The sequence below is a fragment of the Chionomys nivalis genome, chromosome 25, assembly GCF_950005125.1.
Source record: "Chionomys nivalis chromosome 25, mChiNiv1.1, whole genome shotgun sequence".
NCBI lineage: Eukaryota > Metazoa > Chordata > Mammalia > Rodentia > Cricetidae > Chionomys > Chionomys nivalis.
Genome location: NC_080110.1, coordinates 22,084,565 through 22,109,822, shown reverse-complemented (window position 1 = coordinate 22,109,822; position 25,258 = coordinate 22,084,565). Strand labels below are relative to the sequence as shown.

The 25,258-nt window shown below is 40.5% G+C and overlaps 1 protein-coding gene across 5 annotated transcripts in view; it reads right to left on the bottom strand.

Moving 5' to 3' along the window:
• Positions 1-25,258, bottom strand: part of Osbpl8 (oxysterol binding protein like 8) — a 132,645-nt gene that overhangs the window by 84,642 nt on the left and 22,745 nt on the right. For 4 of the 5 annotated variants that reach the window (XM_057757626.1, XM_057757631.1, XM_057757629.1 and 1 more), the window contains one exon: positions 9,259-9,364. In XM_057757626.1, coding sequence (XP_057613609.1) covers positions 9,259-9,300 — 42 coding nt within the window. In that variant the 5' untranslated portion in view covers positions 9,301-9,364. Of the gene's footprint in view, positions 1-9,258; positions 9,365-13,023; positions 13,040-25,258 lie in introns of those variants that run through there. The other variant, XM_057757627.1, reaches the window with a different exon arrangement.

Genomic DNA, 25,258 nt, shown 5'->3' with positions numbered 1-25,258 from the left:
GTGTGGATTGTACTTGACACCAGACGAGTTCTATCTGGACTACTCCATTTTAATCACTCTCCAAGCCAGTCCCTGAACTCCTGTGACGTTTCTTTCCTCCTTTGTGAATGCATTAGTTATTAAACTTTCACTCTCTGGAGCTATTGTGAAGCTTTGTAACAGTTTGTTTAAGAATACCGTATGGTGTCCTTTCAAACCTGATCTGGACAGTATTCAACCTAAGGTAATTTCCTAAGTGATCATGCTGACTGTGTTATTCCTCCATTCAAAAACATCTGACACAGTGTTCTTTACAAAATAAGCCTCAAACCCTGATATGTAAAGTGTACACTTGGCTCGAAACCCTGGTATGTAAAGTGTACACTCGGCTCTAAACTCTTCATCCCAGTGTTCTTTACAAAGTAAGCCTCAAACTCTGGTATGTACAGTGTACACTCGGCTCGAAACCCTGGTATGTACAGTGTACACTCGGCTCGAAACCCTGGTACGTACAGTGTACACTCGGCTCGAAACCCTGGTACGTACAGTGTACACTCGGCTCGAAACCCTGGTACGTACAGTGTACACTCGGCTCGAAACCCTGGTACGTACAGTGTACACTCGGCTCGAAACCCTGGTACGTACAGTGTACACTCGGCTCGAAACCCTGGTACGTACAGTGTACACTCGGCTCGAAACCCTGGTACGTACAGTGTACACTCGGCTCGAAACCCTGGTACGTACAGTGTACACTTGGCTCGAAACCCTGGTACGTACAGTGTACACTCGGCTCTAAACCCTGGTATGTACAGTGTACACTCGGCTCGAAACCCTGGTATGTAAAGTGTACACTCGGCTCTAAACCCTGGTATGTACAGTGTACACTCGGCTCGAAACCCTGGTATGTACAGTGTACACTCGGCTCGAAACTCTTCACCCCACAGAAATGTTCTGCTCTCTCGTAAGAAAGCCTAAAAAATCCACTTACCTAAGTTCTGGCTGCCAGAAGGGATGTGCATAGTGATCTGTGCCACCCACCCCCCACCACAAGTTTTCTTTCTGTTTAGCCGTCCAACAATTTGAAAATCCTCTGATCTTGATGGCTCAATTTACATAGCCAATTCTGTTGCCAAAATCCAATCTGGAGCTATCTGTCCGAGTCTCCGGCTTCCTCGGAGTATTTCCTTATCACTCAGTGTATACACATCTTCCATCTGTGCTGTCACTGCATTCTTCTGCTGTCATCAGACAGGACTGTGACAGAGCCCAGTGCCACCTATTCCTTAAGACACTGGCCCTGCACCAGGCTTCTCAGCAGACTATCACTACTCTCTGCTCAGAAAACATCCCTTATAACCAGGCTTGGTTGTGCAAGCCTTAACCACAGCTACTTAGGAAGCTGAGGCAGGAGGATTATGAATTCAAGACATCCCTAAGCCACAGAATGAATACAAGGACAGTCCGGGGAACTTAAGCACATTCAGATCTTATCTCAAAATAAAATGTACAAAAAGGAGCAGAGCACTTTACTAGCATGCAAAAGGCCCCGTGTTCAATCTCCCAGAGAAAGGAGGATAAGGGAAAATCGGTAAATCCTTGAGACTGTGCTCAGAAGATATCCCTCATACTCCACTCCCTAGTCTGCAGTCTACCCCTCTCTTTCCTATCTGGCTTTACTTCTCATCACATCAGCACAGGACAGTTTATCTCTCACCACTCAGATATTCCACTGGAGTGACAACTGGCTGTTTTGCTCACGGCTGCATTGCTTAATGAAAACAAGAAAACCTAGCACATTCCAGAATTCAACAAACAATACATGGATTTTATGTTTGAGTGAGCCAAGACCAAGATGAATGAAGACAAATATCTTCTCAGCTTCTAGAAGTCTATTCTCTTTCTGAAAATCACCGCGTAAACTAGTAGTATACTTATACATAAACTAGTATACCTTGCCGAGTGTTATCAAGCCACAGTCAAGACTGCTAATGCCATGGAAACACTGGTCTCTGTGGCGCATAAGTCTACCACAGACAGGAAAGTAGTTACTTGTTCCTTGGATCTCAGAAACCATGGCGTGCCCAAGTATCAAAATGACCCTTGCACCAAGTCACAGTTAACTGCCAGAGAGCAATACTCTGGAAATGATCACGTGGCACCTAATTTCACGTGTGCATCATTGCATTTTGCTCATCCATTCACCACCCCCAGTGCCTTCTCTTCTCCCCTCTCTTGGGTCTCCTTCCTCGCTACAGCTTTCATTTCAAACCTGCACTCGGGTCCACACAGGAGAGAAAATGTGCGCTTTCCTGCCTTCTCTCCCTCACTCCTACCCGCTCTGATTTCGGACACCTCTCACTCCATTCCTTCCTTCACACAACCCCCTTCCATTTTCACATCATAAAATTTCCCATCCTGCATACGTCTCCCTAAAGTTTTATGGAACTCCTTCATTTTACTAATAAAATTGTTTTGAGATAAATATGTACAATTTTGAGCAATTCCTAGACCTTGGATTACTCAGCTGTGATCATATCCTGCTTAGAGGAAGCTGCTCTCCATAAGCCTTGGAGCTTCTGTAAAATAGTTCCTAGTGGTGATTAGGAAAAATCTTCATCTGTCAATTTAAAACTTGGATAACTGTAGTATTTATAAATACTGAAAGAAATAAGCCTTTAAAACCAGCTCTCCTCAAGTCTAGTCCAGCAAAACAAAAAGCTATCTATTTCTGTTTCTGGGTAAAAATTATACTGTCTATACTGAGTAAATGACACCTAAATATGTATCATTTCTAATTTAGATTTCTAACTATGAGAATGACACATACAACAAAGAAGATTAAACTCCCTCCTGCATTTTTCGAATCTATTTTTGAATTCCAAGCCACTGTTCGGAATCTTCGGTCCACTTTTAGCCATGCCACACACAAAGTAAACAGGAAAGAAAACAATTGTTTTGCACAGAAGAGATAAGCCCATCACCACTACCCACACATCCCAAGAAATGGAGGATGAGGCAACTGTAGAGCAGGACATAATTCTGAAAGTCTACACAAAAGGGATAAACCTACTAAAAGACAAAATTCTATTAGGACTCTCCAACTCTTACCTCTAAATATATACACATAAACCACAGGTTGAGCTGTATGAGGACCAAACAGAGAAACACAGCAGAAAGACTGTTGACAGACAGGTGAGGAAGGCCACGAGCTCAAGGTCTTCCTTGGCTACGTGGTAAGCTGAGGTCAGCAGTGGCTACATAGTAAGTTCAAGAGCAGCCTGAGAGGTGTGAGATGTCCCTCTGAGATCTTCCTCCCTAAAACTCCTTAGCTCAGTCTAGCCACAGCTGTATGAGATTCTCTCAACAACAAGCAACAAAGTAAAAGGTTTATTAAAAGCAAATTAAATATGACAACCTGCCACAGCCTAGACAAGCCCAATGAGTCAACGAGACAACTCTGCATGTGGCATCCTGCATGAGACCCTGGAACAGGATATGAACATTAGCCAAAACTAAGCAAATCTGAATGAAGAATAAACTTCAGTTAACACTTTACTGGGTCCGAAGGATGGCTCACTGAATTCACTCTCCAGGACGCACACGGTGAAGGAAAGAATCAACTCCTACAAGTGGATCTCTGATCTCCCTAAGTGCATCACCATAGCTTATGTGCACACACAATTATCTAGTAATGATAATTTATCAGTGGGGGCTGGGGATGCAGCATAGTTGGTAGAGTGCTGTATTTGACCCCAAGACCTCCACACACTACACATCATGGTACATGCTATTCCTTAGGACATGTGGGCAGGAGTCAGAGCAGAAGTTCAAAAGCAACCTCAGCTAAAAACCAAGTTCAGTGCCAGTTCCTGTATCAAAAAAACTAGGGAGATGGCACAGAGGATGAAGTGCTTGCTCGACAAACTGAGAGTCCCAGCACCCACACTAAAAAGCAGGCATACCATGATGGCAGGAGTCTGTGACCGCAGCTCTTCCGTGCAGAACCAAGCCCTGAGGAATGTTCACTTGGTCACTCACCCTAGCAAACCAGGGAGCTCCAATGAGCTCTTGGTGAGAGATCCCATCTTAAATCACGTCAAGAACAACATAGAAAAAAATCACTCTCTGATCTACACACACACACACACTCATGTGTGCACAGCTATAGACATATGCCAACAGGAATACATGCATATCCCACACACACAGACGTACAACTTTTTATATGAGTATATGCATACATATACAACCATGTGTATGTGTGTGCATAAAAATATAAGGTGATAATAAGAGAAAGTAGATACAAAAGATATAGAAACTAACTTTGCAATTTTTCTGCAGTTTTAAAAGAAACCTCACTTTAAAAGTCAAAACATTGGGGTTGAAGAAATGGACCTTCAGTTAGGAGAACTTTTTCTTGTAGGGGACCCAGGTTCCATTCCCAACACCCATATCCTCACAACCATCCCTAACTCCAGTCCCAAGGGACCCAGTACTCTCTTCTGGTCTCACTGGACCAGTGCACACACATACATGCAAGTAAAACACCTACTCACATAAAGACAAATAAATCTTTCATAGAAAGGTCAAAATATCCTGTGGAAAAATTAAACTAAAAATGGAAATCACAAGATTTCACAAGCATGCCTTCAAGAAAAAAAAATTACCAAATCAGTGTACAGGTACAAGAAAGTAAGAAAAAAGAAAAAAGTATCAAATACCATGGTATTATTATAAGCATAATTGTGATCTCACATTTGTGAAAGCCTTTTGGAAACCAGACTCCTGGGAACACATGACGTTTTTAAGCAGAACTGGGGATGCAGTTCAGTAATAAAGCATTCCCAGCATCCTCCAAACCCTGGGTTCTATCACCACCAATGAAGAAAAGAAATCTTCAAGTAAAAATGGAAATCAAAATACACAACTTTTAGCTGGGACATCTGCTTATATACTGTGTAGAGGACTGGCTATTTTTCTCCCTCTCCTGTAACTAACTCTTCCTCTTACTGGCTTCCCCAAATTCACTGAACAGTTTCACTGTGTAACTGAAATATTTTATTTTTTTACATAGAGAGATCTACTTTGCATATCAACAAGAAAGTATGTAATTCTGGGAAATCAGTTTCTAACTGCATTTTGCTAAGATTTATTTTCTTTGTCTTCTTTTTTTTAAAAAAAAAAGATTTATTTTCTTTGTCTTCTTTTTTTAAAAAAAAAAATATTTATTTATTTATTATGTATACAATATTCTGTCTGTGTGTGTTTGCAGACCAGAAGAGGGCAGCAGACCTCGTTACAGATGGTTGTGAGCCACCATGTGGTTGCCGGGAATTTCAATTCCCGGCATGACCTTTGGAAGAGCAGGCAATGCTCTTAACCACTGAGCCATCTCTCCAGCCCCCGATTTATTTTCTTGTATGTGTTAGAGAGCACATGTGTGCAAGCGCACACCACAGCAAGTAGTTGGAAGTCATGGATAACTTGCCAGAGTTCATTCTTTTCTCATATCAAGTGGGTTTTGGAGATCAAACCCAAACTGATCAAATTCAGGTGGCAAATGCCCTTACCCAGTGAGCCATCTTACCAGCCATATACCTGGCAAATTTTACTATCACATTATTCAAGCCTTGAATAATATCAACCTCAAACAACTACAAAAATGTGTAACAAAAAGATGAATTCTTTAGTAACTATTCAATAGGAAATAGTAGACAGCATTTTCCCACTTTGGAACTCAATGACAATTATTATTAACATAACTTTTACAAGTTGTAAAAAGATATAAACAAAATATAAAGTCTTTCAGGTTATTCTACACTTTAAAAACTAGAATTATCTGAAAGGAGGGAACCTTGAGAAAAGGCCTCTGTAAGATCAGGCTATAAGGTATTTTCTTAATTAGCAATTGATGTGGGAAAGCTGAGCCCATTGTGGGCAGTACCACCCAGGGGCTAATGGTCCTGGGTCCATTAAAAACTGATTTCCCAGAATTACATAACTTCATGTTGATATTCAAAGTAGGTCTACCTTCATTAAAAAAATAAAAAGGCAGTCTTAGTCAGAGGTGGTGGCACATGCCTTTAATCTTAGCACTCAAGGAGGCACAGGCAGGTGGATCTCAGTGAGTTTGAGGTCAAGCTGGTCTACAAAGACAGTTCCAGGACAGCCAGAACTGTTACATGGAGAAACCCTGTCTCGGGAAGAAGAATTTTCTACATATACACTACTTTCTACATGCACACGATGCATTTCCAACCTAGTATACTCAACTTTACCTTCAACTTTAAACAGCTAATTTCCTAGTGATCCTCGCATCCTACTTCATCTTGCAATGTTCTCCTAGCTCATTTTCAACCCAATGAGCCCTCCTTACTTCTGCTATTCACAATTAGTGTTCTCGTAAAGCTTTTCCAGGCTGGAAAGATGGCACAATGCTTAAGAGAACTAGATGCTCTTCCAGAGGACCTGAGCTAGACTTCTAACAAGTGTCTCTAACCCAGGGTTCTGGTGCACTCTTCTGGCCTCCCCAGCACCAGGTATGCTCTGGCACACATGCAGGCAAAACACTCATACACATAAAATAAAAAGGTAAAGAATAAAGCTTTTCCAACTATCCAATGTACATAAACAGACTTTACATACTTCTCTTGATCCTTTTGGAGAGAAATTTTATAAGTAAAAGCCATACTAAAAAACAATAGTAGCTTTTATTTAATAGATGTTTATAATTTGCCTAGAATTGAAATAAGTAACATAAAGACTTGGTTTCAATCAATACTCAAAATCACTCTGGGAGACAGACATTACAATTACCTTTCCCTAGGGACACTGCAACCTTGGAAATGCGTATTCATTATCCACATCACACTAAAGGACAGAGCGCTTTTCTTTGTCTTATTTTCTTTATGAGACAGGGTCCACTACTTAAAGCTGCCTTCAAATTCATGACCTCCTGCCTTAGCTTTCTGAACAATGAAGTTGCAGGATCACCCACACAGCCAGCTCTGCTCAGATTTCAGCTACAAGTCTTCAGAACTAAGTTCTTATCCACCTCTTCTGCATGTAAACAGTAACTAGCTCAAGGAATGAAGTCCAAAGGTGCTGTTTTTAGAAATAGTTAACTCAAAAATGAACCATAACGGTACTTTTAAATTTACATTTCTGCAATTTACATTGAAATTATCAATATTAGTCTCGCTTCAACCAACTATAGACTATCGCAGAAGAAAAATGGACAAGAACAAAACAGTTTCCCTACTTCAATATCTTTGCTTCAACTTCTCAAGTAGCAGAATTTAGAATTTAAAAAAAAAAAAACTGAAATTTCATTTGACCTGGCACTGAATTTAATACTATGTAGTCTGTATTCAGTTTCTAAACAAACAACTTAAAAGAAGAAAGGATTTACTGGCTTAAATTTTGAGATCACTGTCCACTCTTAAGGAAAGTCAAGGCAAGAACTCATTCCCAGCCAAGGGAGTTCAGCAGAAATCATGGAGGAACGCTGCGTGCTGGTTCCCTTAAACTCATGCTTAGGTAGCTTCCTTATATAGCTCAGGACCACCTACCTGCTCAAGGAAAGGCACTACCCACAGGAGGCCTGGGCCCACCTATATTCATCACTAGGGCATCAAATACATTTCAGCCATAAGACCAATGAAATAACTTTTCTAAAGATGACATCATAGTCAAGCAAATATAAGCTAAATACAAGGTTTAGTCTTAACTTTTTCTGAAATCAGATTAAAAGTAAAATAACCTGCTCTAGCTGCCCATTTCTGGCCAGCTACCGTGGCTCTGTATAAGCTACATTATTTCCAACTTGTTTTATTCTCTATTAACAAGTGATCACTTTTAACTTTTTTAAAAATGTTTACGGAACCAAAACAATCTAAACCAAAAATTCAAAAACGGACTGAATCAAGTTAACCCAAGTCACGAAAACTGCATGTTGCTATTAATTACTACACTGTCCCTACACTGGAACCTGAACAAAAGATAACACAATTAAAATTTACAATCACCTTGATGAAATAGTAACTCATCTCCACAGTCAAATCAAAGATAGAAAGTGGGCCACAGCCTTGCTCCAACAAGGAATTTTCTTAAGGGGGGAGGACACAAATGTCTAGGGAAGGTAATTTAGCTTAGTGGTAAAACACCAGTTCCATCATCACCACCACCAAGAACTACATTCATAAATACAGAAACCATGACTATATTTCACTGAGGACACTTTTTTAAAGATAATTTTTTCAGTTTTATGTGCACTGGTGTGAGGGTGTCAGATCCCCTGGAACTTGAGTTACAGACAGTTGTGAGCTGCTGTGTGGGTGTTGGGAACTGAACCTGGGCCTTCTGGAACAGCCAGTGTTCTTAACCACTGAGCCATCTCTCTAGCCCCTATCACTTTTACTTTGCATAAGAGCAACACTGCTAACAAAGATTCTATAAATCAGTATTCAATAGACTCACTCAAATATAAGAGTTAAAATGATTACTCTGGAGTAAAGCCTTTATTTTATAATGATATATTAGCCACTTAATCTATACCAGGGGTGAATTTTTTAAATTATTGGGTAGTATATAACACCCCTGCTACCCATATTTACTTTAATTTCAGAATCTAATTCAGGAAGCATTGTTGATTAAACTTTCAAGTTTCCATACCCTCAATAGTGCGGTTGCTTTCAATTATTATTAGTTTAAATGTTTCATTCACTCTCCTTGCTCAGAGCTGCACATGGCTTGAGATTTAGAGATATTTAATAATTCCTCAAAGGTTAATTATTGTCTTGATTTAACTAAGATTCAACAAGGATTTGAGAAAGCAAACACAAACTATTAAATCAGCATGTCTGGGACAAGATGGTGGGGAAGGAACAGAGAGGAAAAGGATATGAAGCAGAAATACCAAAAATTTGACAGGGCTCTGCTCCAACAGCTTTAAACAATCTGTAATTCTCATAACAACGTGGGAGTTAAAGTATTATTTGTAAAATACTTTAATTTGCTTTTGCAATGCGTGTTGCACTTGCCTTTAATCCCACATGTGGGAGGCAGAGGAGGCAGATCTCTAGGAATTCAAGGCCAGCCTGGTCTACACACTGAGTTCCTGGCCTGCTAGGGCTACATAGTGAAATCCTGTCTCAAAAATAACCTAAAATCAAACAAACTTTTGCTTTCCATGCATTTTCAAGGCTAAAGTGATGGCTTACATCAAGCACTCGACAGCTGCAGATAACATGTCCTTATTAATCTTTTTAAACTACTCACCGAAGTCCTGTCAGATTCTCCGTCGGCTAAACCTGCCTCCATAATGGAAGATAGATTTATGCTTCTCTTTCCATTAATGTTTAGCCATTCTACAGGTCTGGAAACCCTAGAAAAGGAAAATGTATGTATTAGGACTGGCTAAAAATTAAGGCAAGTAGAAAACAAGTATTAATTACAGCAGAAGGGGGAAGCATCTCATGCTAAGGTTACTGGAAAATTAAACAACAACAAAACATCTTAACAAAGTTTGTTTTTTAAAGAATTAATCTGGAGAGATGGCTCAGTGGTTAAACGCACTTGCTGTTCTTGAGGAGCACCCAAGTTCAATTCCCTGGCAGCCGACAGTCATCTATTACTCCTGTCAGCACCCTCTTCCGGCCTCCATGCACATGGGTGGTAACAGACATACATGTAAGCAAAATACCCATAAACATAAAATAACAAAATAACGTAATAAAGAAAAACTATTTTATTTCACTAATCACATACAGACTAGAACTAAAATATTTAAAATACAAAATACTATATAAATATAAAGTTAATACGCAATCAGGGAATAACAAAGCATTATTAAAAACTAAAGACAAAAATCGTGGTGGATAGGCTGAAGTTTAAGCTGGTGGTCTTGGCAATACAGTTGGTAAGACAGCTTGTGTACACTGACATGCAAATAAATAGGGTTTGGAAATAGCAGATAGAAACCAAGAAGCATGGAGGTTCAGTATTTGCCTAATAACGAATCTATCATGATCCAGGTGTGGTACATGGGTACCTGGATTCTCAGTACTCAGAAGACAGAAAACAGGAGGTTCACTGAAAGTTAAGAGTTCACCTTGGGATACATTAACAAGAAAAACACAACAGAAAACCCAATTCCAACAGTAATAAACAATACAAAGGAAGAAGTAATTAACAAAAACAGAAGAAACTTCCTGCACTGGAAAAATATAGGTCTTCATAATGAGAACTCTTTGAAAGCCCAATAGGATCACAAAGTGGCCAGGGTGGCAGGGATAGAACTGGAGTTCAGGAATATTGACTTTCCTGTCACCAATTAGTTTAGCACCAATACCTTCCTGGAGCAGGGCTCACCAAGAGTTCCCACATACATATTCTGAAAACGGCATCTACTATATGGGACTGTTTCTCCACTGGTTAGGATACACACTTCTAACAGTGCTCTTTCCGAAGGGAGGAATGCTACATTTAGAAGACATGCGATGATCTCACTTGACTAGAGACTGACACTACACCCTAGTCATGTTAGAGTATCAATGCTTGAAACAACTGATTTCAGTTACTACGGAGACATTACACTGATGCTCCACAGTGGAGGTAAGAAAGGCTACATCTGAAGTATCGGAAAACCCTTGGTAATCTCTTCTCGTTACTATTTCTTAAGATTAATGTCAATGGAAAACTACAGTAATACAATATAAACACCACAACCAGATGGGATGTTTGTAGAGTGTAAACAATATAAAATGGACATACTAGACAATATATGTGTGTTGTGATTATGATGTTACAGAGAACTGTAACTTCTTATTTTGAGTATGTCCACTTGCAAATCAAATACATATGATTTCTTTCCTTTCATTGGCTTATCATGTAAGATATACTGACCTCACATTATATTTAAAGCCATTGTTAACTCTGTGTCCGTGTTGAAGTTACAAACATCAACATCACTCACATATTACACATCCTACTCTAGAAAAAGAAAGGGATTATTATGTTGTTTACAAGGGAGTTGTACCACGTCAAATGGAAGTATGACCTCATTATTGCCTTTGGAATCAGGCATATTATTGGTTTACTAGGGCTGTGGGATGGCTATTCTTAGCTCTCAACTTGAGCACATCTGGAATTAATGAAAAACCAAATGTCTGGATGTACCTATGAAGAATTTTTTTTTCTAATTAAATAATTTGAAATGGAAGACCTATTTATAATCTGTATCTCTGAGGTGTGAGAATCCACCTTTAATCTGGACCACACCTTCTGTGAGCAGCCTAAAGGACATGGAAGAAGGTAGTTTGTTCTCTCTGTCTCTCTGTCTCTCTCTCTCTCTCTCTCTCTGCCTGCTTGCCTTCACTCTCACTGACAAGTCCAGCCCTTCATTGGCATCAAAGCCTACTTGGGATTCTGGGGTACACTGAAGACCTCCTGAGATATCCAGCCTTGTGGCCTGAACAACTACTGGATTCTTGGACCTTTTGTTGGTAGACAGTCATTGCTGAACTAGCTGGACGCTGTAAAACATTCTAAACCCTTATAATTACATTAGCTAATTCCTCAAAATCAAACATTTGATATCCTGCCCCACTCCCTTTTAAACACACACACACACACACAATTGGTTATGCTTTTCTGTATGTTTCCAGTGTGCATGGTTCAAGGTGTGAGCTTCTGAACTCTTTCTGCTGCCATGCCTGGTGCTTACTGCCAGATCTCCCTATGATGCTGATGGACTCTTACCCTTCTGGAGTGCTAAGCCAGAAATAAACCTTCCTTTCTATAAGTTGCTTTGGTCATTGTGTTTTATCATGGCAACAGAAAACTAATATATATTCATGTTATCTGCACAGATACACTTCATCATTTGTTCTCAGTATCTTTGTGCTTTCCTCTGTATCATAGAAGCTAAAGGCAAAGTGATAAGTGTAGTCACTTTGCAAACATCTTTGCCTCTGAGATTCTGAATGACTTACACTGAGACAATACAATGCTGTACATGATATTTGGAAGGTCCTAGGGGGATAGAAAACAATCATTGTTCATCTGAGCACAGTGAACTGGACTCTGATAGGCATGCAGTTTTGCAATGATCACCAAATGATTCCATGTCACCTACCACTTGGCACTGCCACATTATCACTAGTGACAAAATTAAAAGGCAGAAACTGTCTTCTGTTTTCACATTTTTACTTTTCCCAATCAACTTACCTGTATCTAACTCCTCATTTTAATTTTCCTTTGGCTTTAATTATCTTCAGTAATTGTTGTTTGATATTTTGTTTGTGTTCTGATAAATAAAGCTTGCCTGGAAATTAGAGGCCAGGCAGTGGTGGCACACACCTTTAACCCCAGCACTTGGGAGGAGGAAGCAGGAAGATCGATCAGAAGTTCAAGGCCACCCTGGGCTACCTGGAGACTGAACCAGTCTAAAACAGCCAGGTGGTGGAGGCTCACACCTTTAATTCCAGCACTTGGGAGGATCAGGTCTTTGATTCCAGTACCTAGGACGCTCAAGCCTTCAATCCCAACATTAGGGAGGACGCTCAAGCCTTCAATCCCAACATTAGGGAGGACGCTCAAGCCTTCAATCCCAACATTAGGGAGGTCAAGCCGAGAATATAAGGCTGGTGGAGATAGGATCGCTTGCCCATTCATCCGAGATATGACCCTTCCCTCCCGACTCAGTCTGAGGATTCATAGAGACAGTCTCCTCTTCCCCCCACTCAGTCTGAGGATTCATAGAAACAATCTCACCCCCATTCGGTCTGAGATTTTGTAGATATAAGAAGTCTCTAGGGGCTCGGCTACACTACGTCTCTGATCTTTCAGCTTTCACCCCTAATATCTGATTTCGGGTTTGTACTGTTAAAGAGTAATTAGGATTGAGCATCAAGTAATTTGTTTTTCTCAAAAGCTATCTAACCTGATAATTTTTAAACAGTACTCAGTATAAAAGAGAGAAGTCAGGCAGGGCAGGGAACACGAACCAGTAGGGAGAATTGCGGATAGGATGGAAGGACTCACAGATGTCCAGAGTTAGGACCTCAGTAGCATGAGGGAATGAGCCATGGAGCTGTCCAGGCAGCAAAGCAGGCAAGCGCAAAGCCTCTGGAGCAGGACAGCAGGCACGTGTGCACAACAGCAAGGGATTCCTGTTGTAAGATGGGTAAGGAGAACAGTGAGCGAAGAGATGGGCAACTAACTTCCAAATCACAGTGAATCTGGCAGGACAGACAACACTTTACCCTGAACGAGACGGAAGACTACTGCTGAAAGCAAAGTCCAAAAGAGTTGACTTCTGTTGGCTCGAACTGCTAACTCTGCATACAATTACAAATGAGTACTTACTGCTATAATCCATACAAGAGACAACGGTCGCCTGCACTAGAAAAGCAGCAGACATGGTAGATGGTGCCCATTTTTATATACTTTAAATATACAGTCATTATTATTGATGAACCCCATATATAAGGTATAAACTACAGAAGAGGTTGGAGAATTGGAAAAGATTTGTCTTAAACAACTAAAACTAAAAAATGAACTTGCCACTAGCAGGTATTCAGAATACTGTAGGAAGACATGGGAAGAGCTCGTCTCCAGATGGACACTCATGGGAAGCCACCACTTAGACCTCTGAATGGAGGTCTCACGAGCAGCTGAGGAGGTGGGCAGATGGCTCAGCTACTAAGAGCAGTTGTTGCTCTTGCAAAGGACATGGGTTCACTTTTCAGCACCCACATAGGGCTCACAACCACCTGAAACCCCAGCTCTAGAGACTTCCACACCCTCCTCTGACCTCAGGCACCAGACATGCACATGGTACACATACATATATTAAGGAAAAAACATTCATACAAATAAAATAAATCCTCAAAAAATAAAAAGGCAAAGGAAGCAGCTGAGGATGTTGAGGATGAAGACATGACTCCGAGGGAGGTCAGTCTAGGATTCTGAAGTCACAGTCCACACATGCAGCGGAATTTAAATAGCTGAGATCTTGTTGAGAACTGGGGAGGGGCAAGCTCAGTTCAGGAACATGTGATACTTATAAAGAATCAATATCCACTTTTTAAATCTTATTTTTAGTTTTCAATTTGAAAAAATTTCTATCAGTTCTCTTTGCAAAGGCAAGCTATTTAAAAAAAGGATAGATACACACAAAACAAAAATCTTAACGTGTAACAATGGAAGCAGGAAAAGGAAAGGAAACCTAAAATTAAGGCTATGTACCTTAAACTCATCACCTCTGAAAACAAAGTTAAGAAACGTTGCTAAGAGCAAAAATCTGGAGGGAGAAGGCGGTTGAGGGTTGTGAGAGTTAATATTCACTTCAGCCTGACTGGATCAACAACCACCTAGGTAATGTGAGGGTCGAGGCGGGAGTTTCCAGAAAGGTTAAACCAGAGTGGGTGGAGGGAGCCCCACGCTGATTATGGTATCAGCATCCATGAAATAAGAGCTCAGATGGAACGGAAGGAAACATAAACTAAGCACCAGCTTTCATCTTTCCCTGAATCCTGATTGTGAAGATAACATGACCAGGGGCCTCAAGTTCCTGGGCCATCCATGCCTTTCGTACCATAAAGAATGTACCCTCCACACATGAGCCAAAACACACACACTTTCTCACCTCCCTCCCACTCTGTTACAGCAAGTAGAAAAGTAACTAATTCAGAGACTTAGTGTATCTGTGCGCTTATTTCACGATCTTTTTTGGTGTTTTTCCGAGACAGGGTTTCTCTGTATAACAGTCCTAGCTGTCCTGGAACTAGCTCTGTAGACCAGGCTGGCCTCGAACTCACAAAGATTGGCCTGCCTCTGCCTCCTGAGTGCTGGGATTAAAGGCATGCACCACCACCGCCAATCTCTTAGAGGTGAAAAGCTAAAGACATTTATATAATCCTAAATCAGAAAATAGAAGTGTGTATTTTTTAATTAAAACAGAAATTGAAAACAAGCATAATGGTAGCGAGTTCCAAACAGTAGGTTGAGGAAGACAGTCTCCTGTCGCTCCGCAGCTTTTCAGAGCTGCACTGCGTCTATGACCAAAGCAAGAGCTTCGGGACTTAAACGAGTTCTGTGTCAGAACGCTGAAGTCTCACTTCTCAAAACTGCCAAGTGAAGCTAAGGCCTCAAAACTGCCAAGTGAAGCTAAGGCCGTATGTTAATTTCAACATAATTACTAGCTGAACTCAAAGTTTAAAAAAGGCCATGTTCTCTCTTTTGTTATCAGTACTCTATAAACACTTCTCAGAAAACTGGTGCCTCAGTCCCTATACTTAGCCTAACAGAGTTCCTACAGAAATTAAGTATAATAAAATTTCTTCTGTATTTTGGGCTTAAATTATCATTTTGGTCACAGAGAAAAAGGGAGAGACCTTAAGTACCAAGCAACGCTAATGCCATTTGAAGCCATCTTGCAGGACACCCTAGAGGTTTTTGTTTCATTTTGATAAATATATACACAAGAAAAACAATACTTTTTCATTTTGATAATTAAATACACTGTATTTTTAAATAATATATTTTATCACTGAAGATAATAATTTCACTCTGTCAATTTGACTTAAACAATTTGAGGTTACAAATTCAAACAACTGGGTTTAGCACATCTGTGCTCATCTTCTGAATCTGCGGTACATCGGGGGTGTTGGGGAGGACTGCAGAACCTCTGGCGCTGACGCGAGCCAGGGGAAGCAGCCCTGGGTCAAGGAACAGCAATGGCTGTGACATTAGGAGTGGCTTGGATCTACACAGACAAAGACTGTCTCACACATCTGCACTCATTCACCATGAAATCTTTTAGCTAACTAGGAAGGGGTAACCCTCTGAATCTAATAAACCTGCAGAAAGCATCACAGTCAATGGTGAAATACTGAGTGTTCTTCCTTCCCTGTAAGGTATCGTGCCAAGATCCTTTCCATTTAACTTCACACAAGGGATCCTAACGAGTGTAATAAAGTCAAATCTAAGTTCTAAGAACTGAAAGAAGAGAAATTATATTTTCAGATACTGTCATTGCACACAAAAGAATATGAAAATTGGTAGAATTAATAATTGTGTATAATGACTAATCTTGATCACCAACCTGACTGGATTGAGAGATGTCTAGGAGCTTAAGGAAAACACAATACTAGCTGTGTCTGAGAGCATTTCCAGAGATAAACACACCCATAATGGCTCTGACAAAAATCAATGGTTTAATCCTTTGATGGATCAAATTCTTTAAATGAGCTTACTCAGAAATGATGGAAGTGTAGATGGGACCGAGATGGAGGATGCTGGTTAGGATGTCTCTGAAGGGCTTCTTTTGGCCTAGGCCAGTTCTTGCTACTTTCCTCTGCTGGCTGGCTGCAGTGCAGCTGAGGCTCAAACCACTCCAGTGAGCTGACTATAAACTGAAATCTCTCAAACTATGAACTAAACAAGTCTTTCCTTTTTAAGTTGTTCTCTGAGGTGTTTGTCACTGAGATCAAGTTTAACACAGTACATTTAGCAAGATTATTATACATAAAATAAATTATTCTTACATATAGCAACTGTCAGAAAATGCAAACTAAATAATTTGCAAATGAATATATATCCCATACTTAGAAAATAAACTCAATATAAATATTAAAGACTTCTACAATACATAAAAAGCTGTAAAATGTCACAAGAGAAATAAAGAAACTCTAAACAAATAAAAATATAGCATGTTCCTGGCCTAGAATGCCTTGGTATTTTTAAATTGCTAATCCTCAGGCTGGAGAGATGGCTTGGCAGTCAAAAGCACATACTGCTGTTACAGAAGATACAAATTCACTTCAAAGCACCCATATGGGGCAGGGGTTTCTCCAGCTCTGGGAGTATGGGGTGTGATCCCACTAACCTCCATGATCACATACACTCACACGCATATGCCCAAGAAGAGACACAGAAACACATATAATTAAAGATCAAATTAAATGTATTAAAAGTTGTTACTTCTCAAATCAATTTAGATACTCAAAACTGTAACCAATCACCCAACAGACTTTTCCTCCTTTTTTTGTAACTAACTAAACACTGCTTTTTATAAATAGTATGTAAAGTCAAATGGGAAATGGGGACCAGAGTTCACCTTGAACAGACTTTTGTTACTCTTGTTGTTTTAAGGGAGTAAATGAAATACAGGAGAAATGTCCAGTCATGGTGGTGCCTGCCTCTAATCTCAGCTCTGAGGGGACAGAGGCAGGTGCTCTCTGTGAGTTCCAGGCTAGTCAGAGCTACACAGTGAGTGCCTGTCTTGAAAACAAACAAAAACCAGAAAGAATCATTCAATCATCTTAAGGCAAAAATAATTTCAAAAGGTACCAGGAGTTAGGGTTAGGATTAAGGGTTAGGGTAAGGGATTCATCTCAGTGGCAGGACACTTGCCTGTCATCTGGGAGACCCTGGATTCAATCCCTAATCATTAAAATAAATAAGTGGAGAGGAATTTTAAGGTCTTTTTTATAGGATTCAATTCTAAATTTCTAATAAAATCATTTGTGCGACAAAGTGGCCCAGCAAACCTAATACAATATACCAGCTAGTTTTATATCAACTTGACACAAGCTAGAATCATGAGAGATTCTTAGAAAATACCTCAGTAAGATCAGGCTATAGGCAGGTCTGTAGGGAATTTTCTTAGTGATTGATGGGGGAAGGCCCAACCATTGTGGGCAGTACCATCCCTGGGCTGGTGGTCCTGGGTTCTAAAAAAGGCGGGCTGAGCAAGCCATGAGGAGCAAGACAGTAAGCAGCACCCCTCCACGGCCTCTGCATCAGCTCCTGCCTCCAGGAACCTGCCCTGCTTGAGTTCCTGTCCTGCCTTCCTTTGATGATGTGGAAGCTTAAGCCAAACAAGCCCTTTCCTCACCAGTTTGCTTTGGTCATGGTGTTTCCTCACAGCAGTAGGAACCCTGACTCCCTAACTAGGACAATAGCGTGAGAGCTTAGCAGTTTTCTTATATTAGCTGCTGTTGTAAATTCAGCTTACAGATGCATGAGGGGCCACTTCTGAAGTATGATCACTTAAGATTTATTTTTAGTTTTTGTTTGTGTATGTGTGTGTGTATGTATGTACTTAGATAGAAAAAAGAGAGTGTGTGTGTGTGTGCCTTAAATACAGGTTTGGTTACCTGCAGGAACCAGGAAAGGGCATTTGATCCCCCAGAGCTAGAATTACACAAGGTTGTGAGTCACCCAACCTGACTGCCGGGAACCAAACCCTGGTCCTCTACAAGAGCGGCAAGTGCTCTTAACTGACAAGCCATCTCTCCAGCCCCAAGTACGATCGTATTAAACCGCAGCTAAGCTGTTAAAGAGAAGATACCTTGGATCTTCTCAGATTTCTGCTTGCTCGACTTCTCTCGCTGTCAAGCTCATCTCCCCTGTTGCCGCTGCTGCATCTACACTCCCTGACCGTCAGAGCTGCCCTCATACCCTTTATTCATCACCTGAAGAGTTTATAATTTCTGTCATTAATGGTTTGCAATCCTGTACTTGGTTCTAGACTTCTATGTATCCCTGGGACATTATCAGACTAATACATTGAAATATTCAACATCTTTCTCATTTTTAAGGGCTATAATTTATTTTTTAAATTATGTGTGTACTTGCTTCTCTGTATGGGTACATGTATCTCTTTTACTCTTACTTTGTGGTTGGCTGGGTGGCTGCCCCTAGCGTTCTCCTCTCCTCCTTTTCTTGCTCCTTCCCTCTTCCCAGATTTCTCCTCCTATTCATTCTCTCTGCCTCCCAGTCCTGGCTGTCCTTTCTCTAAACTCGCTATTGGCCGTTCAGCTCGTTATTAGACCATCAGGTGTTCTAGACAGGCAAAGAATCACAGCTTCACACAGACAAACAAGTGCGGTCTAAACAAAAGTAACACACCTTAAAATGTTATTCCACAGCACCTCAGTCTCCACCTCACTCTGCGATGAACAAGGAGTGGACACAAGTAACTGGTGACCACCCTCCCAAGGCACCTGACCACAGCTACCGGAAAAGAGATGGTGAAGGCACCTGACCACAGCTACCGGAAAAGAGACGGTGAAGGCACCTGACCACAGCTACTGGAAAAGAGACTCCAAAGACAGAGTGGGGAAGGGCTCACAAAAGACCCTGTCTTGAAAAAAAAGAAAAAGATGAAATTCGGGTGTTCAGAAATCAAACTACTAACCTCTTGTCTACTTATCATCTACACATGTTTTAATTCCAGGTTGTGTCAAACAAATACCAAGCTTAGAAATGTCTTTAGCAGGAGAAATGTGATTTCGGTAGGAAGAAAATGTACTCCAACGTTCTCCTCCACCTTAGCAAGTATTACTCCTCCTGAACAAATTAAAGTGGACACCCAAGATCCATCAGTATTCACATTATGTAAAAACTTAAGAACAGGAGCATAAAACAGACTACACTCCAAAACCACAAAGACACCCTGGCTAAGCAAGCAAGATGCTCAATTCCACTAGCCATCAAAGAAATGCTCGAAAAGGCACAATGACACACTACTGAAGTGTGACAAGGACAGCTAAATTATTTTTACATGACAGTGTAAGGATTGATGAGGATGAGCAAGAACCAAATAAAACACTACTACATTGTAGGCCCCAGAGAGATGGGAAAGTAGCCAGCCAAACACCTGTGCCATGGATCTCATTCTATAACAGCTTCATTTATAGTAGCCAGAAACACAGAATAATTAACAAGTGAGCAGATAAATGAACTGCAGCATAATCACATACAGTCACACAGTGTCCAGCCCTAAAAAGGAACAATCTAAAACTTTTGCTGAGCAAATGAAGCCAGACTAAAGTATATAACAGAAAGAAACAGTGTTGGGACAGAACCGGATCAGCTGTTATCTGGGGAAGAGTGGGAAAGGAGAGAGACTGGGGAAGAGGAGTGAGGAAATTTTAAAGGGCTACTAGAAAAACTGTCTACATGTGGTGTTAGTTTCATGGGTGTACCAACTACAGAAATGCAAACATCATTTAAAATGGGTACATTTTTAAATTTCATGCACACCATATCTAAATAAAGTAGTGTGGGGTTTTAAGTTGTATTTTAGCATATGAGAATGATTACAGAAAGAGAAAGGCAAGACTATACTACCACAGGCAATGCTGCTGGGCACCCTGCACACTTTCATAAGTCCAGTACTCCAAAGGTGGAGACAGGAGAATCATCATGACTTTGAGGCTGGCCTGGGCAACCAGGTGAGATTCTATCTCAATACACACACACACACACACACACTTTAAAATAAGATGAGGGGGAAATGTTTAAATTTTAGCACAGCTAAACCTAAGAGTGTTCCTAAAGGAAAGCGTGTGATAAAGGAGAAAGTGCATGTGTTCTATTGCCCTCTGGAAATGGAAGGAAGGCACAGAACAGCTGTGAACATTTGATGGGGCAGTTAATCTTAACACCGCATAGGTGCCAGCAAGTCACAGCAACACAACCCATGGGCATATGTACTAAGGTAAAACAAAGACAAGACAGTAAGAGTTACATGGAGGGGTGATGAAGGCTTCTAGAGGTGCGCACTCTGAAGGGAGGAAAGGAAGTGGACAGCAAGGACGGAGTGTAGTGCAGGTGAGGACTGGTGATGTGCAGGAGCGCGGGGGCGGAGAGCAGCAACCTTAAGGAGATGGTAAAATTAGTGTGCCTGTGGCACCAAGCCCATATATGGGAGGAAAAAAATCAGTGTCTTTCCAACTGGGAGAGAGCTCTTCCTGTTTAAAATGTGAATATCCATATCCACCAGTTTCACTCTCTTGGATGCTATCCATAGCCCTCTCTAAAGCAAAAATAATGATTAACTGTAATAATAGCTACACAACATATGGACCTGCTGTGCATCTGTCACCATGTGCTTCACAAATTTTGAAAGCCTTTACATTTTTCAGAAACTCAACTCAGTTCATTTGGAAATCAAGATGAAAAAACTTTCCCCAGAAAACTATGCAGGCATGGTGGCACATGCCTGCAATCAAAGCACTGAGGCAGAAGAATCAGGAGTTTAAGGCCAGAAGCTCCTTTTCTTACACAGAAAACTCAAGGACAGTCTAGGCTACAGGTAAATAAAAACTAAAAACTAAATAAGACAATGATCTCATGACATTATATATAGACTGAAATTTCTGTCCTGCCTGGTCTCACAGCCATTCAGTTCAAAAGAAACACACAGAGGCTTACATTAATTATAAACTGTTTGACCTACTGGCTCAGGCTTATTATTAAATAGCACTTGCAACTTAAATTAGTCCATAATTCTTATCTATGTTTAGCCACATGGCTTGGTACCTTTTCTCAGTGAAGCATTCTCATCTTGCTTCCTCTGTGTCTGGCCAGTGACTGATTCTCTTTTCCTTTTCCCAGAATTCTCCTAGTCTGGTTGCCCCACCTATACTTCCTGCCTGGTTACTAGCCAATCAGCATTTTATTAAACTAATATGAGTGACAAATCTTTACAGTGTACAAGAACATTTTCCCATATCAATTACAACTATACTTCAGAGACACAAGGGGGTTTATGGTTTTGGAGGGGAGTTTTTGTCTTTGTTTTGTTTTTGATTTTTGAGTTTTTTTGGGTGTGTGTGCGCGAGCAAGCTTAAGTGTGAAGATTAGAGACAGTACTGCTATGCATCCCACACTGGCTTTAAACTCATCATGTAGCCCAAGCTGACCTGGATTTCTCAGAGAGCCATGTGCCTCAATGACCCAAGAGCTAGAATTAAAGATGTGGGTAAAATAAAGTAAAATTTTCTTCAATTCTGAAGTATTTTTGTATTAATATATTTAAATAATTATTTCTCCACCATGAATATGTTCAAACATATAACTGATGAAAGAATACAGATCTTCTTAAGATACTCAATAGATTTTCATTAGGATTCTGCACATATAATAGTGATTCTCTTCTACATTTTATATACAAAGTGTTCTTTATAAGTCTTGTTTCTTAGAAAGGACAGCAACAATACCTAGCTAAAAACTTGAGCCATTTCATTCTCCGCATAAGAGAAATGTGTGATGAGAAAATGAGACACACAATGAGAAATTTATCTTTAGATCAATAATGCTGACCTTTAGACAAAGTAGTAGCAGTGAGCTGCTGCAGGAAGCAGAGGTGCAAGGTGGTCTCTGAGCTGGCTGATTTTTGTCACCGTGACACAAGCTACAGTCATCGGAGAGGAGGAGACCTCCATTAAGAAATGCTTCCAGAAATGTGGGGCATTTTCTTAATCAGTGATTGATGGCGCTCTATCACTACCATCAAAACAAACAGAAGAATGAATGGAATACAGCATGTTAGTGAGCAAGGAGCATGTGAACAAGAAAGATGCAAGCTCACCATGTTGGGGCAGTGAGAGGACTCAGTGGATAAAAGCATTTGCTATCAACCCTGACCAGGACCCACATGGTAGAAGAAAAACACTCCTGCCAGGTATCATCTACCTCAGCATGTGCACTTCCGTTTCACACACACACAGTAAGAAAGAATGTATGAGAAAAACACTAAAAGGAAATAAAACCAACAATTTACAACAAAAAGGCAAGAACCCATAACCCACATTTATCTGTTCAATTTCTGAGAGTCTTATGTAGTCCAGGCTGACTTCAAACTCTCCATACAGCCAAGCAAGACCTGAAATCCTAATTCTCCTATTGTCATATGCTCCCAAGTACCTAGATTAAAGATATGTGCACCTGCCATCGGCCCCAAAGTTATGCTTAATAATCATAATCAATAATTAATAATAAACTAGTAATAATAATTCAAAAACATCACCTTCACCCAGCAATTCTTAAAGCTAAGACTGCTTTCCTGGGCAAGCTTGCAGAATAATGTTAAAGTAGAAGAAGCCAGAGTGGAAAACATACTCCGGGCTTTCTATCAGTAGCTCTCACGCCTGGACCCCACCCTGCTTTTCCAAGGCATGCACCATGAGATAACATAATTTTCAAGGGAAAAAAATTTGGGCAGATCAAAGATTGAATCTGTTTGACCTCCCAAGAGCAGTCAGTGATACCACCATATTCCCAATACCTCCCCCAAAATGTGATTTTAATTTTCAATCAAAAATATATTCAAGCCTGGTATAATGGTGCACAGCTATAATCCCACCATCTGGGAGGTAGAAGCAGGAGGATTAGGAGCTCAAGGCCAGCCTTTAAAATATAGAGAATTCAAAGCCAGCCTGGGCTAAATGAGACACTATGCAAAATAATGCTCCCTGCCCCAGTGGCAAACACACACACACACACACACACACACACACACACACACACACCCCTACCATAATCTTAAAGGAAGCTATTTTTTTCCCATTTTAGGCCATTGTTACCTTAAAAGTAGCAGATCCACCTACTGGGTACACTAGGAAATAAGAAATTGTCTTCTTGAACCCTGTTAATTTTGTTTTTGACATCCACTCCACCCCCTTCTCCTCTCCACCATCATTTTTAACTTGTCAAGAGTTTACCCCTTTAAGTGTTCACAGCTGGATTGAGATAATCACTTTCTATATATAATACAAAGTCTGCTCTTTAAAACCCTAGCATTCCTCAACAGAATTCAAGAGCAAGTAGGAAACTTCAAATCAACTTTTCAACACCATTTATTTTACAGATGAAGAAACTAAGCACAGAGTGACTACGTCATCTGCCTAAACTACAGGGCAGGAAACAAGATCCTAAGTTTCTTCAGTACTGAGCTAATGTTTTAAGACGAAATCAGTATGAGGACTTGTTAAGAATTAAAACTGACCGGTGGGAAAACTGAAAAACTAGCATTATCACACAGCTCTGGCTCAGCGTCTGAAATATCCCAATACAAATATGTGCATGTGTTTGCTGTGTGCACAGAGAGAGAGAGTAGGAAGAGACGGCAGAAAAGAGTAAGACCAACGGGGACTATTCAGACTGCTTCAGACAACGAAGAGTCTGGTGGCCAAAGAACCAGAGTCTCCATAGTTGCTGGATTTTACATTGAGTGCATGCTTGTATAGGACCATACTTTTTTTCCTTAAAAAGAAAAAAAAAACTCACTGGTCGTGCTGCTGCACTCAGAGGCAGAGGTGAATGGATCCTGCAGCCTGATTTACAAAGAGATACTCTATTTCAAAAAATCAAGTGCGTGCGTGCGTGCGTGCGTGCATGTGTGTGTGTGTTAAAACTAGGAAATTTTGGGTTAAAATCAGAAATTGCTTAAGTTTATATTCTCTTCCCCCTTCCTCCCCTCCTCTTGATCACACACACAAACGCTCCTTCTCACTGCTGATTATAGCCAGCACTGACACTGAAATGGCCTAACTGCTCTTCACATTAAATGTGATCTTCCCAGCTGAGTGAGATAGAAAACTGTGAACTGTTTTAGTTCAAGGCTAGCCTGAGACATAGAGTGAGATGGTCTCAAAAACAACATAATTTTTAAAAGTGGCTTTCCTTTTTTGACTACCATAACCTCAGCAAGGTGTGGTCCATGCCTGTAATCCACATCTACCCGGCAGGAGGCAGAGGCAGGTGGAACTCACTGTGAGTTCAAGGACAGCCTGACCTAAAAAAAAAAAAAAAAATAGCATAACCTTTATTAGAATTATTCTAACAAGTTAGAGTAAAGAAAGGTTTGAATTATAAAATATATTTTGTAATCTTCATTTTTAAATGTACACCAATTATTCAAGTGTTTTGTTTTGGGACAGGGTCTCATGCAGCTGATGATGATCTTGAATTCCCAATCCTCCTGCTTCCATCTCTCTGGTGCCAGGCCTGAATCACCATGGCCTGTTTGTTAAACTGGCTTTACTCATGTTTAAAAGAGTATTTTGGGCAGGCCACATAGCCCTAACCAAATCTCCTCCGAAAGTGTAAATATTATTATGTTATCCATACCTTGAAGGCTGGTGAAGACAATGATGAACAAGCTCACTTCTAGGAGTAAACTATGGACTTTAGAATTAGTAGGCACAGTAAGATAGTATTACACTTACTGTCTTAGTAGAGCAGTTCAACCTGTGGGTCAAGACCCCTTTGGGGGTTGAAGGACTCTTTTGCAGGGGTCACCTAAGACCACCAGAAAACACAGATATTTACACTATTATTTGTAACAGTAGCACACTTATAGTTATGAAGTAGCAATGAAATAATCTTATGGTTGGGATCACCACAAGGATGAGGTGATCTGCATTAAAAGGTCACAGCATGAGGAAGGTTGAGAACCACTATCTTAGTCTGTTTTCTGATT